This window comes from Peromyscus leucopus, chromosome 3, assembly GCF_004664715.2.
Source record: "Peromyscus leucopus breed LL Stock chromosome 3, UCI_PerLeu_2.1, whole genome shotgun sequence".
NCBI classification, from domain to species: Eukaryota; Metazoa; Chordata; class Mammalia; order Rodentia; family Cricetidae; genus Peromyscus; species Peromyscus leucopus.
The window spans coordinates 64776992-64789016 of NC_051065.1; the positions used below are offsets into that span (position 1 = coordinate 64776992).

Here is a 12025-nt window from a genome sequence, read left to right on the forward strand (position 1 = left end):
CAGGTGAATGATGGCCATTCACTGTAGAACTAGCTATTCACAATCTTCTAATTATTCCACAAATCTTTCTAATTAATTAATTAATTAATTAATTAATTAATTTTGGCTTGGTTTTTTTGAGACAGTGTTTCTCCTTGTAATAGTCCTGGCTGTCTTGGAACTCACTCTGTAGACTAGGCTGGCCTCAAACTCACTGAGATTCACCTGCCTCTGCCTCCCAAGTGCTAGGATTTAAAGGCGTGCACTACCACCGCCTGGCTTATTTTACTGAATCTAAGGGATAAAGTTCTAAAAATTAAGAATCTCCAGATCTATAAGTCCTACTCCTGATTGAGAGGAGTGACTTAAAGTACTGTACAGAACCTCCCAGAATAACCAACCCATGGCATTAGTTGCAACTGAATGCCTTGAATTTGTGGTCAATCAAATATTTGAGAAATCAAACCAAGTTCTTTCCAAATAGCAAATCGTAGATGGGTGTGTCAGACACATTTGCTATGAAACACTTGTACCCACTCTTAAATCCCTACTGACAAGAAATGGCTTCACCGTTTTTCCCCACGGCTAAATTTAATGCTCTATTGCCAACCCAGCTTCCGTCCAAATATGCAAAGGGGTGCTCAGTTTTATAAACTTTTTTTCACCTAAGAGAAGAGTTGGAGTTTGTCATGATGCCAAGTCAGAGATTTTCAAACCAATATCACGCATGAGACAAGTACAACAGACACGAGATGAAATTCCTTATCATGGCAGTCGCAAGATGTGAGGCGCACAGTGACCTTTGGGGCTGTGACTCCACTCCTCACTCCTAGGGTTCGGGACGACTGACTGGAGTGCCACACAGATCTGGAAAAAAAGAGTCATAATGAGTAAACCCCAGGTCACTGAGTCGTTTTTTACTCCACAGAAGGCCCACACGGGTGGCAGCGTATTTTAAAGCAAGTGTTAAGGACACAGAAAAGTAGAAAGAAACACATATGCCGAGCCCAGCTTCCAGAATGAGTCACAGGCCAACCCAACTGTTCTCACCTCATCTTCTGGTCTCTTCGGACCAAGCACCTCTGGAGGTCCCCCACAGAGGCAAGAACATTTAAGAGAGATATAAGCAGGGTGTTTCACAGTAAGAATGGGCGAGGATGCTGGCCTGGAACTCAGGAGGCACTAGCGTTTTGAATCACACTGCTTTAGCCATGTAACTTATTTGAAGTGTACTAGCCTTTGAGAGTAAAGATCGTTTATACGTTAGAATCTAAGTTTCCCCTCACAGGTTGAGAAGTCAGATAAAACTGAAGATACTTGTCCACTGAAATGTCGGCTGGTCCATTTCTAGATTCTTGCTATCTTACACCATGAGTTCTGTTAAGATGTTCTAAAGTGTTGTGATTGGATATTAGCACAGAGTGATTAATATAGAAGACATTTCTGTTTCCACTTAGGCCCTTACATCTCCAGGGCACCAGTGTAGCCATTCACATGCAAACCACAGCCCCATGTCCTCTACCTTGTATGGATACAGTTGTATTTTGAGTCCCAGTCTATATCATATTATATCATGGTTTTAGTCATTTTGATTTCAAGATATCAAAGTAACCCTCAGGAGGTGCCAGTGTTTTAGGCCACAGAAGATGCCATTGGGAAAACCTAGCAGAGTTACTTTTTTTTTCTTTTGTCTATGAAAAAAGACATGTGAGGAATAAACCTTCCCCCCGACACTGCCTTATACCATGAGCAGACTGTGCTCAGTGACCTTCCTTCCTCCCAGCTCAACTCAGTGGCACCCACAGATCCAGGCAGCGCCCTCCCTCACTGAGATCTTCCCCACTCATTGGTGACACCAGTGTTTATGAGAGTCTCCCTGCTGTGGCACTTCATAATTCAAAGATGGCTGCCCTGTGACATGGACAAGTCTTCTCCATCATTCCCCATTTATGTCTGTCACCTCATGGGTGAGTGACTGAGCCTTGACACACTGAAGAGTCAGACTGTATCCTCATCTGCTCTGCTCCAGAGAAAGGGAGACGATCTAGACATAGCAGGAAAGAGCAAAACTCCTGTTTACGGGGTGTACGTCAGATAAGGACAGTAAGATTCCAGCCAATCTCTCGATCTAGAAACATCTATTTTCTAAATAATTACGTATCTCCCTGTGAGCAACAGACGAGCGTTTCCTAGTTCTCAGGATGGCATCTTCCATGTGGTGTGCTCCCCCACCCCCACATACACCCGTGTACACAGGACACGGCCCTGAGACATGGTTTGCATTGCTGAGAGAAGAACGGCCACCGCAAAGCTGCTGCCTAACACAAGACACGTTGAATCTCTGAAACAGAGCTGGTGCCCTGCTCTGGTAGAAAGGACACTGCACTGTGCTGTAGATGACATCTTAGGGCACCAGGAATTTTTCTGGGATGGGAAAGAGTCACCTTTCTTCGCGGGTATCTGAAGCCATCCCATGTGCTGAATCACAGCACCCCTTTGTAACTCGTACATTCACGAGAACTGATTGGCAATTTGTTTTTCTTGAGACAGAGCTCATGTAGCCCAGGTTAGCTCTGTGGTATGGTGTGATGTGTGTGTGTGTGTGTGTGTGTGTGTGTGTGTGTGTGTGTGTGTACATGTGACACAATCCCTGTGTGTATGTTGGAGGTCAGGCAATTATACATGAACTAATAACTGCTCCATGAGTATACATTACTTATAAGATGCTATCTTGAGAATGGGGGTAATACTCACCCACTGCTTTTAGGGAGACAAGTAATTATTTAGCGCATAGCTACCTCTAGAACTAGAGGTTTGGCTGGCATGTGTATCACTGGACACTGCTTGAACTGCTTCCAGCAATGATTTACGTCAGTCTGAAAAAGCAGTCTACCTTGCTCTCACAGCGTTAGCCTGCTTCCGTTGCAGGGCCAAGGGTGCTCAATCTCTGTTAAACACTAAACTGTTGTCACAGTTTTGGCCTTGGGTATAAGCTGCTGTATCCATCACAAGCTTCATGAAGAAGCCCAGCCTGGAAGAGCTCTATCCACCATGCCGCCGCCGGAGCAGAGCAGTCTCCTCCAACTCTGCAGGGCCCAGCTGCTGGCAGGAAAGGGTTGAAAAAGCAATCAAATGCAGTCGTCTGGTGTTCGCTTTCACATTAGCAGCCCTACATGTCTCTTAGGTCTATCTCCACACTTATATTTTCATTTTTAGTTCCAATTACACCCATATAGAAAATGAAGAGAGGTGCTAACATTACTGACTGTGTCAAATTGCTGAACCTGGGAGCTGTCTTCCCCCCAGACTCTTGATTCAGGGACTCTCAAAGACAGTGGCTAACACCCCCTCAGGTCTTTCTGGAATGCCTAGGTGTTCATGTAGTCATTTCTGGTGTCCATCATAGGTGACTATGGCTGGTTCAGCTATTTACAAGGAAAATTAGCAAGAAGATTTCAAACCCTGCTCATCATATGTATACTAAAAGCTAACATACACCTAACACAACCAAACTGATTGAAAAACCTCAGCAAGCCTTTCTTTGGGAAGTATGACCATGAACTTGTGTGAATGTCACAATTCTGTGATCACAGAACAATATAAAACATCTCAGGCTACCAAACAATCCTCTCTCTATCATTTTACTGCATTTTCCTACAGGCTCCCACTGGAATGGAATTTTAAATAGAAAGCAACCTTATTGTCTACTCAGAGTGAGAAAACTTAAACTGTCTGGTTAGTGAGTATGTGGCCCTCTTATCTAGAAACTTCTAATGATACCAATGTATAGCTACAAGCACATAGTAATATTCCTTCAATATTATTCCTGAGCACCACATTTGATATATTGGTGACATGTACATACTCTTTATGAATACCTGCTGAATTTAACCTCAAGTTTTTGCTTACCGGGCACTACACTGGGTTAAACCATTGTCTTCATCTAAACTCATTCATTTCTTCCTAAGGACATCTGAGAAGCTCTACTCGACAGACCCATTCTGTTCTTATCTCTGTATAAACGTGTCAAAATGAGAGCAGGCTGAGGAGGGGCTAGCCGTCATAGGCTTCACCTTGGTATACAGTAGATAACGTTCTGCTCATTTTTTTCTAGTTTCTAAGTGGGCATACATATGTCTGAAATATGAAGCAAGTATTATTTAAACATGTTGAAACAGGAAAAAAAAAACTTTTTAGATGCAGATACAAAGGGGAACGAACCTGGAAAAAATATCCAACATATCCCCCAACCCAGACAAGCAAAAACATTTAATGCTTTTTCTTTCAATATAAAAATCCCACATTCTGTTGTTAAAACAAATACTTAAGCTATAAAATATACCTAAGCACATCCCTTCCTGGGCCAGGATAGAAAAACCTAACATCTATGACTTTAAAGTTAAAGTCAATGGCTTTGGGATCACCCAGCTCTGAAAAGCAGTGGGTTTCTTAACAACTAAAGTCGAGTCTGAATTCTTTGAAAAACCAGAGGAGGAAAGTCAGCAGGGAAGGCTCCTGCCTGGGTTTCTGTAGCTCTGGTTTTTTTGGCCCAGGGGTCCTGTCCCTAGAAGCCTGGGTCGAGGGAGCTGAGCCCGGCTGGCAGGGAGGCAGCCTGCCCAGGCTGCAGATGAGCTGGGCACGGAGGAGTGAGAGCGGGTGAGCAGCGAGGCTGGGAGCACATGTTACATCAGACACAGTACCTGATTTTTCACTGCACAGCATGTCAGCTAGATGGTGTGCCTCCTGGGCGATAAGTGCGAATATCTCATCCTCATACTTCTCAATGATGGCTTCGCACTGCAGAAACACAATAGCAACACGTGTGAGCGGAGGCACATGGGCAGGGAGGGCCCCTTATTAGCACAGGTTTAGCGACATTTTAGTAGCGGAACACAGGAAAGCATGTAACCAAGGAAGTCCATTTTTCTTGGCACCTTTGGTTTGATACATCATTGCACAAGAGTAACCCTCCTCCAGAAAGGCTAATTGTATCCTTTTCCTGAGACTTAACTAAATGATCACTCTGTTGGAAGACCTCAGAGGAGGAAGAGGAGGAGAAGGAAGAAGGAAGAAGGAAGGAAAATGGCTGGCTATGTTTCTTTCTATTCCTGAAGTCTGGAGTGCAGTAGACAAGAAGCAACGCGAGAAAGTTTTCCTTCAACATTTTAAACACCACATCTGGCAATGGTTAAGCCAGTTTCCCTACAATTTAACAGAATAATCCACTTTGTGGTTTGAAAATTGGAAACAACTGAGTCTCCTCAGCCATCACAACAATGGCACTTGGCAGCTTAGCTGCAGAGCACTTGCAGTCACTTGGGAAGTTTCTCTGTCGACCCTTTAGGAATCCAGCTCAAATCCTGGGTCTGCTCTCCAAAGCAAATAAAAAATAAAAATAAATCAAGCTGACACTTCAGCAGGAGAAAGCACAAATTTGCCATGGGATCTGAAAGTGTTAAATTCTGCCTGGAGTGTGTTTCTCCCATCAAGAACTACCAGGCTACCTTTTTTTTTTTTTTTGGAACTGTGAGTTACTGATGGCCATTCACTGGAGACTTGTAAACCATCTCTGAGTTCATTAAACAAGACTCTAAGAATTTTAAATGGCATTTAAAAATATTTAAATTCCACTATAATGTGTTTATTTAAAACCTGTGAAAGACAAACACACTCACATCACCATCCAAGTTCCATGGGGCTTTTAGCCCTGAATTATTGCCCTCACTTTTTAATTAAAATGAAATCTCCAAATGTCAGCTCCAGCCCCATGTTGGGGCTGCAGCTCGCCTGACATTTTGGCCACTGGGTGAACTTAATGCATTTTTTTAAACAGGCCTGCCCATCACTGTGTGATTCCACAGCATTAAGTAGGGGGAAATACGTTGCAATGTCTTTTGCCAGGCACACCCTAGTAAGCCAGAGGCCAACTTTTCGGTAAAATCAACTTTATACTGAAGGAAATGTGGGATTGTGCTCTTGACCCCAAGTGTTGGTGTAGCCAAGCCTGAGCTACAAAACTTGAACTCACCGGAGGAAAACACTCCTTGAGAAGGCTGTGGGGGTTGGAGAGAGGATCTTGGGGCTACCATTCCAACATTTAGCTACAAATATTTGAAAACGACTCTTGGCCTCCGTTCAGATTTCAGCCTAGAAACCACAAACCCTGCACTTCCTTAGGTGGAAACCCAGTCCCTTAGAAACAAAACAGGATGAAGTCACCCCACACCAGCAGAACGTCCTGATAAACAATGTGCACCAGGACAGGGCACCTCCATAAAACTCCCTTCAATCTCCAAACTAATCACTGAAGGATGCCATGATCCCGGAGATGTGTCAAAAGCCAAGTCACTAAGTGTTCAGTTAAGACTTAAGCAGCGGGCAGCACAGGACACTAGGGCATGTGAATGTGCCTGACTGTCCACTGCTCATCAACAGCTCAAGAGTAGTCCCAAGCAGAAAAAAAGAGATCCCAACAGGCTCTTAGAAGGGAGGCTTACCGCGAATTTCAAAGGTTTGAAGGCATCAGAATAAAAGAAGAACTTTTTATATTCTTTGTATATTTTGTCTCCCTTTCTCGGAGCGTATCTCCTGAAATACTTCTGCTTGGTCACTGGGTCGTCCTCCAGCTGGTAATCGTTCATTCGCATACAAACTTTATCCAAAAGGTCGACGAGGAACGCCTCGGACTGGGCCAGGGGAACCTATGAGAAGAACAGAACCAGCCAGGACACTTGCCTACGCACACGCGAGTCCAGAGGATACGTGGAAGGCCGGCTTCTCAACGGAAGCAGCCGCACCGTTCTTTATGTAGTTTAGCGCGAGCTTAAATTCTAGCGAGAAAACAACATGCTTGACAGTGGACAGTAAGAAACTGAACAATCTAGAAACTGTACTTATAGATGTCATTTAAAAAAGTTGTCGAGTAGAGGTTGAAGCACAGAAAATGGGAGGAAAATGGGAGCGTCGAGAGCGCATCAGTTCTGTGCGGAAGCCACGCTTCTGCCCATCCCAAGTCGCGATGCCCCCCTCGCCTTCCAGGCATCTCGCAGCGGCTGTGCCTGGTCTATGCCGTGGTGGTCGTAGATAGCGGGACCCGGGGCGCCCCTCACAGGCCTCGGTTTGTCTGGGAACAGCTGGCGCGCGTCCCGGGAGCCCCTCTCCCTCCGGGACCTGCCAGGGCGCGCCGGGCTCCGTGCCACCACCTCCGCCCCGGGCGCGGGTCAAAGAGCACCCCGCGTCCTTGGAAACCAAGACAAAACCTCGTGCGGCGTCTAGACGGGTCAAGGTGCAGGAGGCCTGGTCCCCGCGGCTCCTTCCGGAAGGGGCGTGGAGCCGCCAAGGGCGCCCGGCCGGGCCCGCGGCTTTGCGCGCTTTCTCGCTCTCCACCCTCTGCTGATCAAAGAAGGAAGTTTGCATGACAACCGCGCTGAAAGGGGCTGCATGACAAATGAACTCGGTTTCTGCAGTGTTGATATATCCAGCCCCCTTTGTCCCCTTTCACACGCAGTGTGAACCCTTCCGGTGCCAAGGACTGCGCGACATTCACAGGCGCGCTCAGGGCGCACAAAGGGTCCCGGCGCTTCCCCGCCATCTGGCCGCAAAGCCGATTCGCAATTAACATGAAAGCGCGGGCGGCGTGGCCCGCGAACAACACCCCCAGGTCGCCGCTGCCCCCAGCGTCCACCAGGAACCGACCCTGGGAGTGCGCTTTACGCGGAGCGCAGGAACGGCGCGCTAGGAGCGCGCACTGTCACAACCCCGCACCTGCTGCGGCCCGGGTGAACCTCAGGCCGCCAGGAACTCTCAAGGTTCTGACTTCGCAAGAGCAATTAACTAAATACGTCTGCGAACTAAAATGAGCACACTCTGCAGCAGGTGTCAGTTTCTTTCCTCCAAATTCACCAAATTTATATATATAATGTTATATATAAATGTATATACAGTGAAAAAATGAAAATTCTTCAAGGGCACTTTCAATCACAACTGGCATTTTATTTATGCTTTTCAAACTTTGTAAGTTGCAAAAAGGGAAATCACAGGTTTACTCACTCATCTGAAAACCGAGTAACTGATGGACACTTAGGTAAACTTGGCGTGGCGGGGGGGGGGGGGGAGCGCTGGGGGGCGGCGCTGGGAAAGGCTAGGGATCGCAAAGGCAAATTCTTACGTTAATGACTCAAAGCGGGCCTTTAACATGACGATGGCCGGTGCTTTCAGGGGTACCAGTGTGCTGAGCGGCTTTCCTTAACTGATACACATAAATGGCAGTTTCTGGTTGTCCACAAAGGATTTCAAGTCACAGCGAAGGGTGGGATTGTTTATTAAAAAACAAAAAACAAAAACAAAAACAAAAAACTAATAGCAACCAGGAAATTCACTCTCTCCTTCCCTCCCCCATCAGAAAAGCAAACAGACTATGCGTGGGGGTGGGGCAGGCCCTGGGGTAGGAGGGCCCAGGGTGCGGAAGAGGGCCCTGGGAAACGCAGTCCTGTTACCAGGCCAAGACCCTCCTCACACACTAAGCGTTTCTAGTCGCTTCCCTAGAAACTGTTCTGTTTTTCTTCCTCTTTCAAATTGACCTAGTACTCTGAGCTGTATGCATAAGATTGCTAAGCCCTGTAAGTCTGGGGCAAAACCATGAAAGCCTTCTTTCTACACGTTACTTTTGAGAGCTTTTACTTTTGTATATTTTTCCCGGGTTGCACTTTTTGAAAGCAACTCCTCCACTTTAAAACCACCAATGGGCTTAACAGTGAATTGTTTTTAAAGTAAAACCTTACACCTTTGGATATGGAGGCAGCGTGCCCCACTTTAACACAAATAGGTTGGTGTGTGTGTGTGTGTGTGTGTGTGTGTGTGTGTGTGTGTGTGTGTGTGAATTTCTACTGATTTTTGTTGTTGTTTAAAGTCTGAAGACTGACAGCTTTTGAATGGCGTTAGCTAGCTAGCCCTTTGCAGGAGTCTTTAAAACCAGCCGCAATTGCTGGCTGAAGGCTTACAAGCTACTATAAGCTCCTCCGGAAAAGGAAAGAGAGCCCTCCCAACAGGAGGGTGCTGAGGTCATTTTACGGAAGAGTCTTCAAAATTTGATCTTAAAATCCCTGAGCACCGGATATTGGAAAAACATTTTTAAAAGATGTTTCTCACCACAGCTCTTTATACATGTATTAAAATCTACATTAATATGATTCCACTCAGCTGAACCACCTTTAGTAAATTTAAAGACTGTTCACAGAATAATTGATCTCACCCCCAAACTGTTCCGATTCTAAGAATGCATTAGTACTGAGACAAGTGGAATAAGAACCAAGTCTTTCTTTGTACACAGTGAAGGTTTTGAATGGAACTTGTCAATAAAGCGACTCCCTTTGTGATCTTCCAGGAACCTCGCCTCCGCCATGCAAGGACTGTCTCAGAGATACTGGCCTCATTAAAATATGAATGGAAAGGGCCGCTGTCGCCTCCGCGGTGTCAGTGGAGAACCCGGTCAGGCTTCTCCAGCAGTTCTCTTGCTGTTTTATGCGGACTCCTATAGCATGTTAGAAATGTAAAAGTGATCCAGTATCCTTTCCTCTCTATCCTTGGGAACCTCAATCAAAGTAAACCTGACATCTCCCAGTTTTACAGCCCTCCTTCACCTCTAAATCACACGTGGCATACGCAGTATCCAACCCCCACCCCACCACCCTAGGCTTCTCCTAGCCACTGGCTTGTGAGGTAGGCAGGGGAAAGGCCTGGAGAGGTCCCAGACCACAACTTTGAAAAGTAGCCTGAAGTTCTGGCTGGGGTTTCTCCAGGAGTCTGCCGCGAGGGAGTTCGTTACAGACTACTATGACTACACTTTAATAACAGCCAATTACAGCATGCTCCATGTTTTTTCATTACTGTGTCTCTGTTAATCTTGTAGCAAATTTCTTGCTTGATAGCTATCACAACCAGGCAGGAATACAATTATGTCACAGCACAATGGACGTGGGGACGTTAGTTGAGATGCGTCCCTTCTCTGCCATCACAGCCTGACGGTTGCCAATAAGCTTCATTCATCTTCGTGGCTGTTTTGTAGTTTTCCCTAAGACGTGGAGGTGCACTTAACCTGCTTAGTGGCTGATAATTTCTTGTTGCTGCAAAGATTTTCCTTTCCTGAGGGTTGGTTAATGTAGCAATTCTAAGTGCTTTATAGCAAACATGGATCCTGTTTAACTGACAGCTTTCCTTCTTTAAAGAATGGACTGACCACGGACACTAGCTAAGAGTCAATATTTAGATGCAAAAAGTTACCACTCCTCACCTTAGGCTTGGATTCAGAAACGCTTGTAGGCTGATGAGACATATAATTAGCTTTTATGTTAATTGCATGACACTCCTTCATATAATATGCAAATTGGTCGGCTGTTTGGTTTTATTAGACAATGTGATTACAAATCTGTAGGAATTCATTTTGATAAGAAACAATAAAAGTTGATGGATTTCCAGATATATATATATATATATATATATATATATATATATATATATATATACACACACACGGGGGGGGGGCAGGGGGAGGATCACATCCAAACTCAACTAATAAGAGAGATTTTTTTTCTGGTAGCCTGTATTTAAAGAGCAGTTGGAACATCACAAATTCTCAGCACTGGTGTTTCAAGATTTCACAGACTTCCTGTCTGTACAGGTGGGCCTGTGGGCTGTACAGGCCCTGCAACCACTACAGTAGCCTCGCCTTCAAGAAATGCATTCCTTACCATCTGAATGATGGAAACAAATCGTTCTGATTTGAAAGGCTATTTGTGCAAGTTTTTCTGTCCTTACCATTAGCGTACGAGGGTACCGATCAGTAGCATGTATTCTCAAGGAATTGAAAATGCATAGCAAAATGAGAACCCTGTGATTTTGGGGAATCCCCCCCCCAGACTCCAATCACATTTTTTATTCTGGAGGTTATCTTCAACTTCACAGTGACAGAAGAGAATAAAAAAGAATCATACCATGGGTCAGGATTAATGATCACTGAATTTGGGAGGGGGGGGTCATGTAACTCAACTTCTAAAGTTAAAAAAAAAGTATCTTTCTCTCATTATTAAATATTAAATCTCCACTGCTATTAGGTTTCTCATTAAAAAACACTCTGCAAGTTTTTTTTAAACCTATTAAATTTTGAATGTATTAGGTAAAATGAAAAGCACATCAACCCATAAAAAATTGGCCATTTTCAAACTTCTGTGAAGTCCTGTAAACAAAGTCTCAGGCACAGTGCCACCAAGCACCTGGATTTGTTCTGTACTTAGCATGGTGCTGGGACTCTGCTGTTTCAAAATTCCCCAGTAGGAGAAAGCCAGAGTGCCACCAGTGTGGCTGCAGACCAGAACAGGACAAGATTCTGTTTATTTAAGGCTGAGGAAAGCTCGGGGCCAGCCTGATCTACATAGTAAGTTTCTGGGTAGCCTGGACTACAGTGCTCTGTCTCAAAAGATCAAAATTTAAATAAGAATAAAAATAATTTGCTTATTCACTCACCAAATAATTACTGAGCCTTATCTACACTGCAGACAAATGCATTTGTCAAATACAAATTTTAAAAAAATATATTATTTTTTATTTTATGTGTATGGGTGTATACATGTCTGTGTACCACATGTGTGGCCACAAAGGGCAAAAATTTAAGCTGCTACATGGGTCCTGGAAAATGAATGGAGGAATCCTCTGAAAGAGCAGCCAGTGCTCTTGACTGCTGAACCATCCCTCCAGCCCCAAACACAGATCTTCTTAAAGACTCTTCATGATTCTGAATTAACACTGAAATAATTTTATTTAACTAGAATATGTTCTCAGCGGACATCAGCTGGTACTAGTGTGGCCCATTTACAGTATGGCTGTCAGAAATTGCCTAAGCACTGTTGCTGCCTGTGTCCCGGCAGCCGCACCCAAATGACCAGAGACTTATTATTAATTATAAATGCTCGGTTAATAGCTCAGGCTTGTTACTAGCTAACTCTTACACTTTAAATTAACCCATATTTCTTATCTATGCTCTGCCATGTGGCTT

The 12025-nt window shown here is 44.7% G+C and overlaps 1 protein-coding gene across 1 annotated transcript; it reads right to left on the reverse strand.

Moving 5' to 3' along the window:
• Positions 1-551: 551 nt before the first annotated feature.
• Positions 552-7671, reverse strand: Cnpy1 (canopy FGF signaling regulator 1). Its single transcript, XM_028864201.2, is given in 5 exon segments — positions 552-846; positions 4680-4776; positions 6477-6680; positions 7073-7305; positions 7308-7671. Coding segments are annotated over 5 exon segments (660 nt in total). The 5' UTR covers positions 7396-7671; the 3' UTR covers positions 552-808.
• Between the last annotated feature and the right edge of the window lie 4354 nt (positions 7672-12025).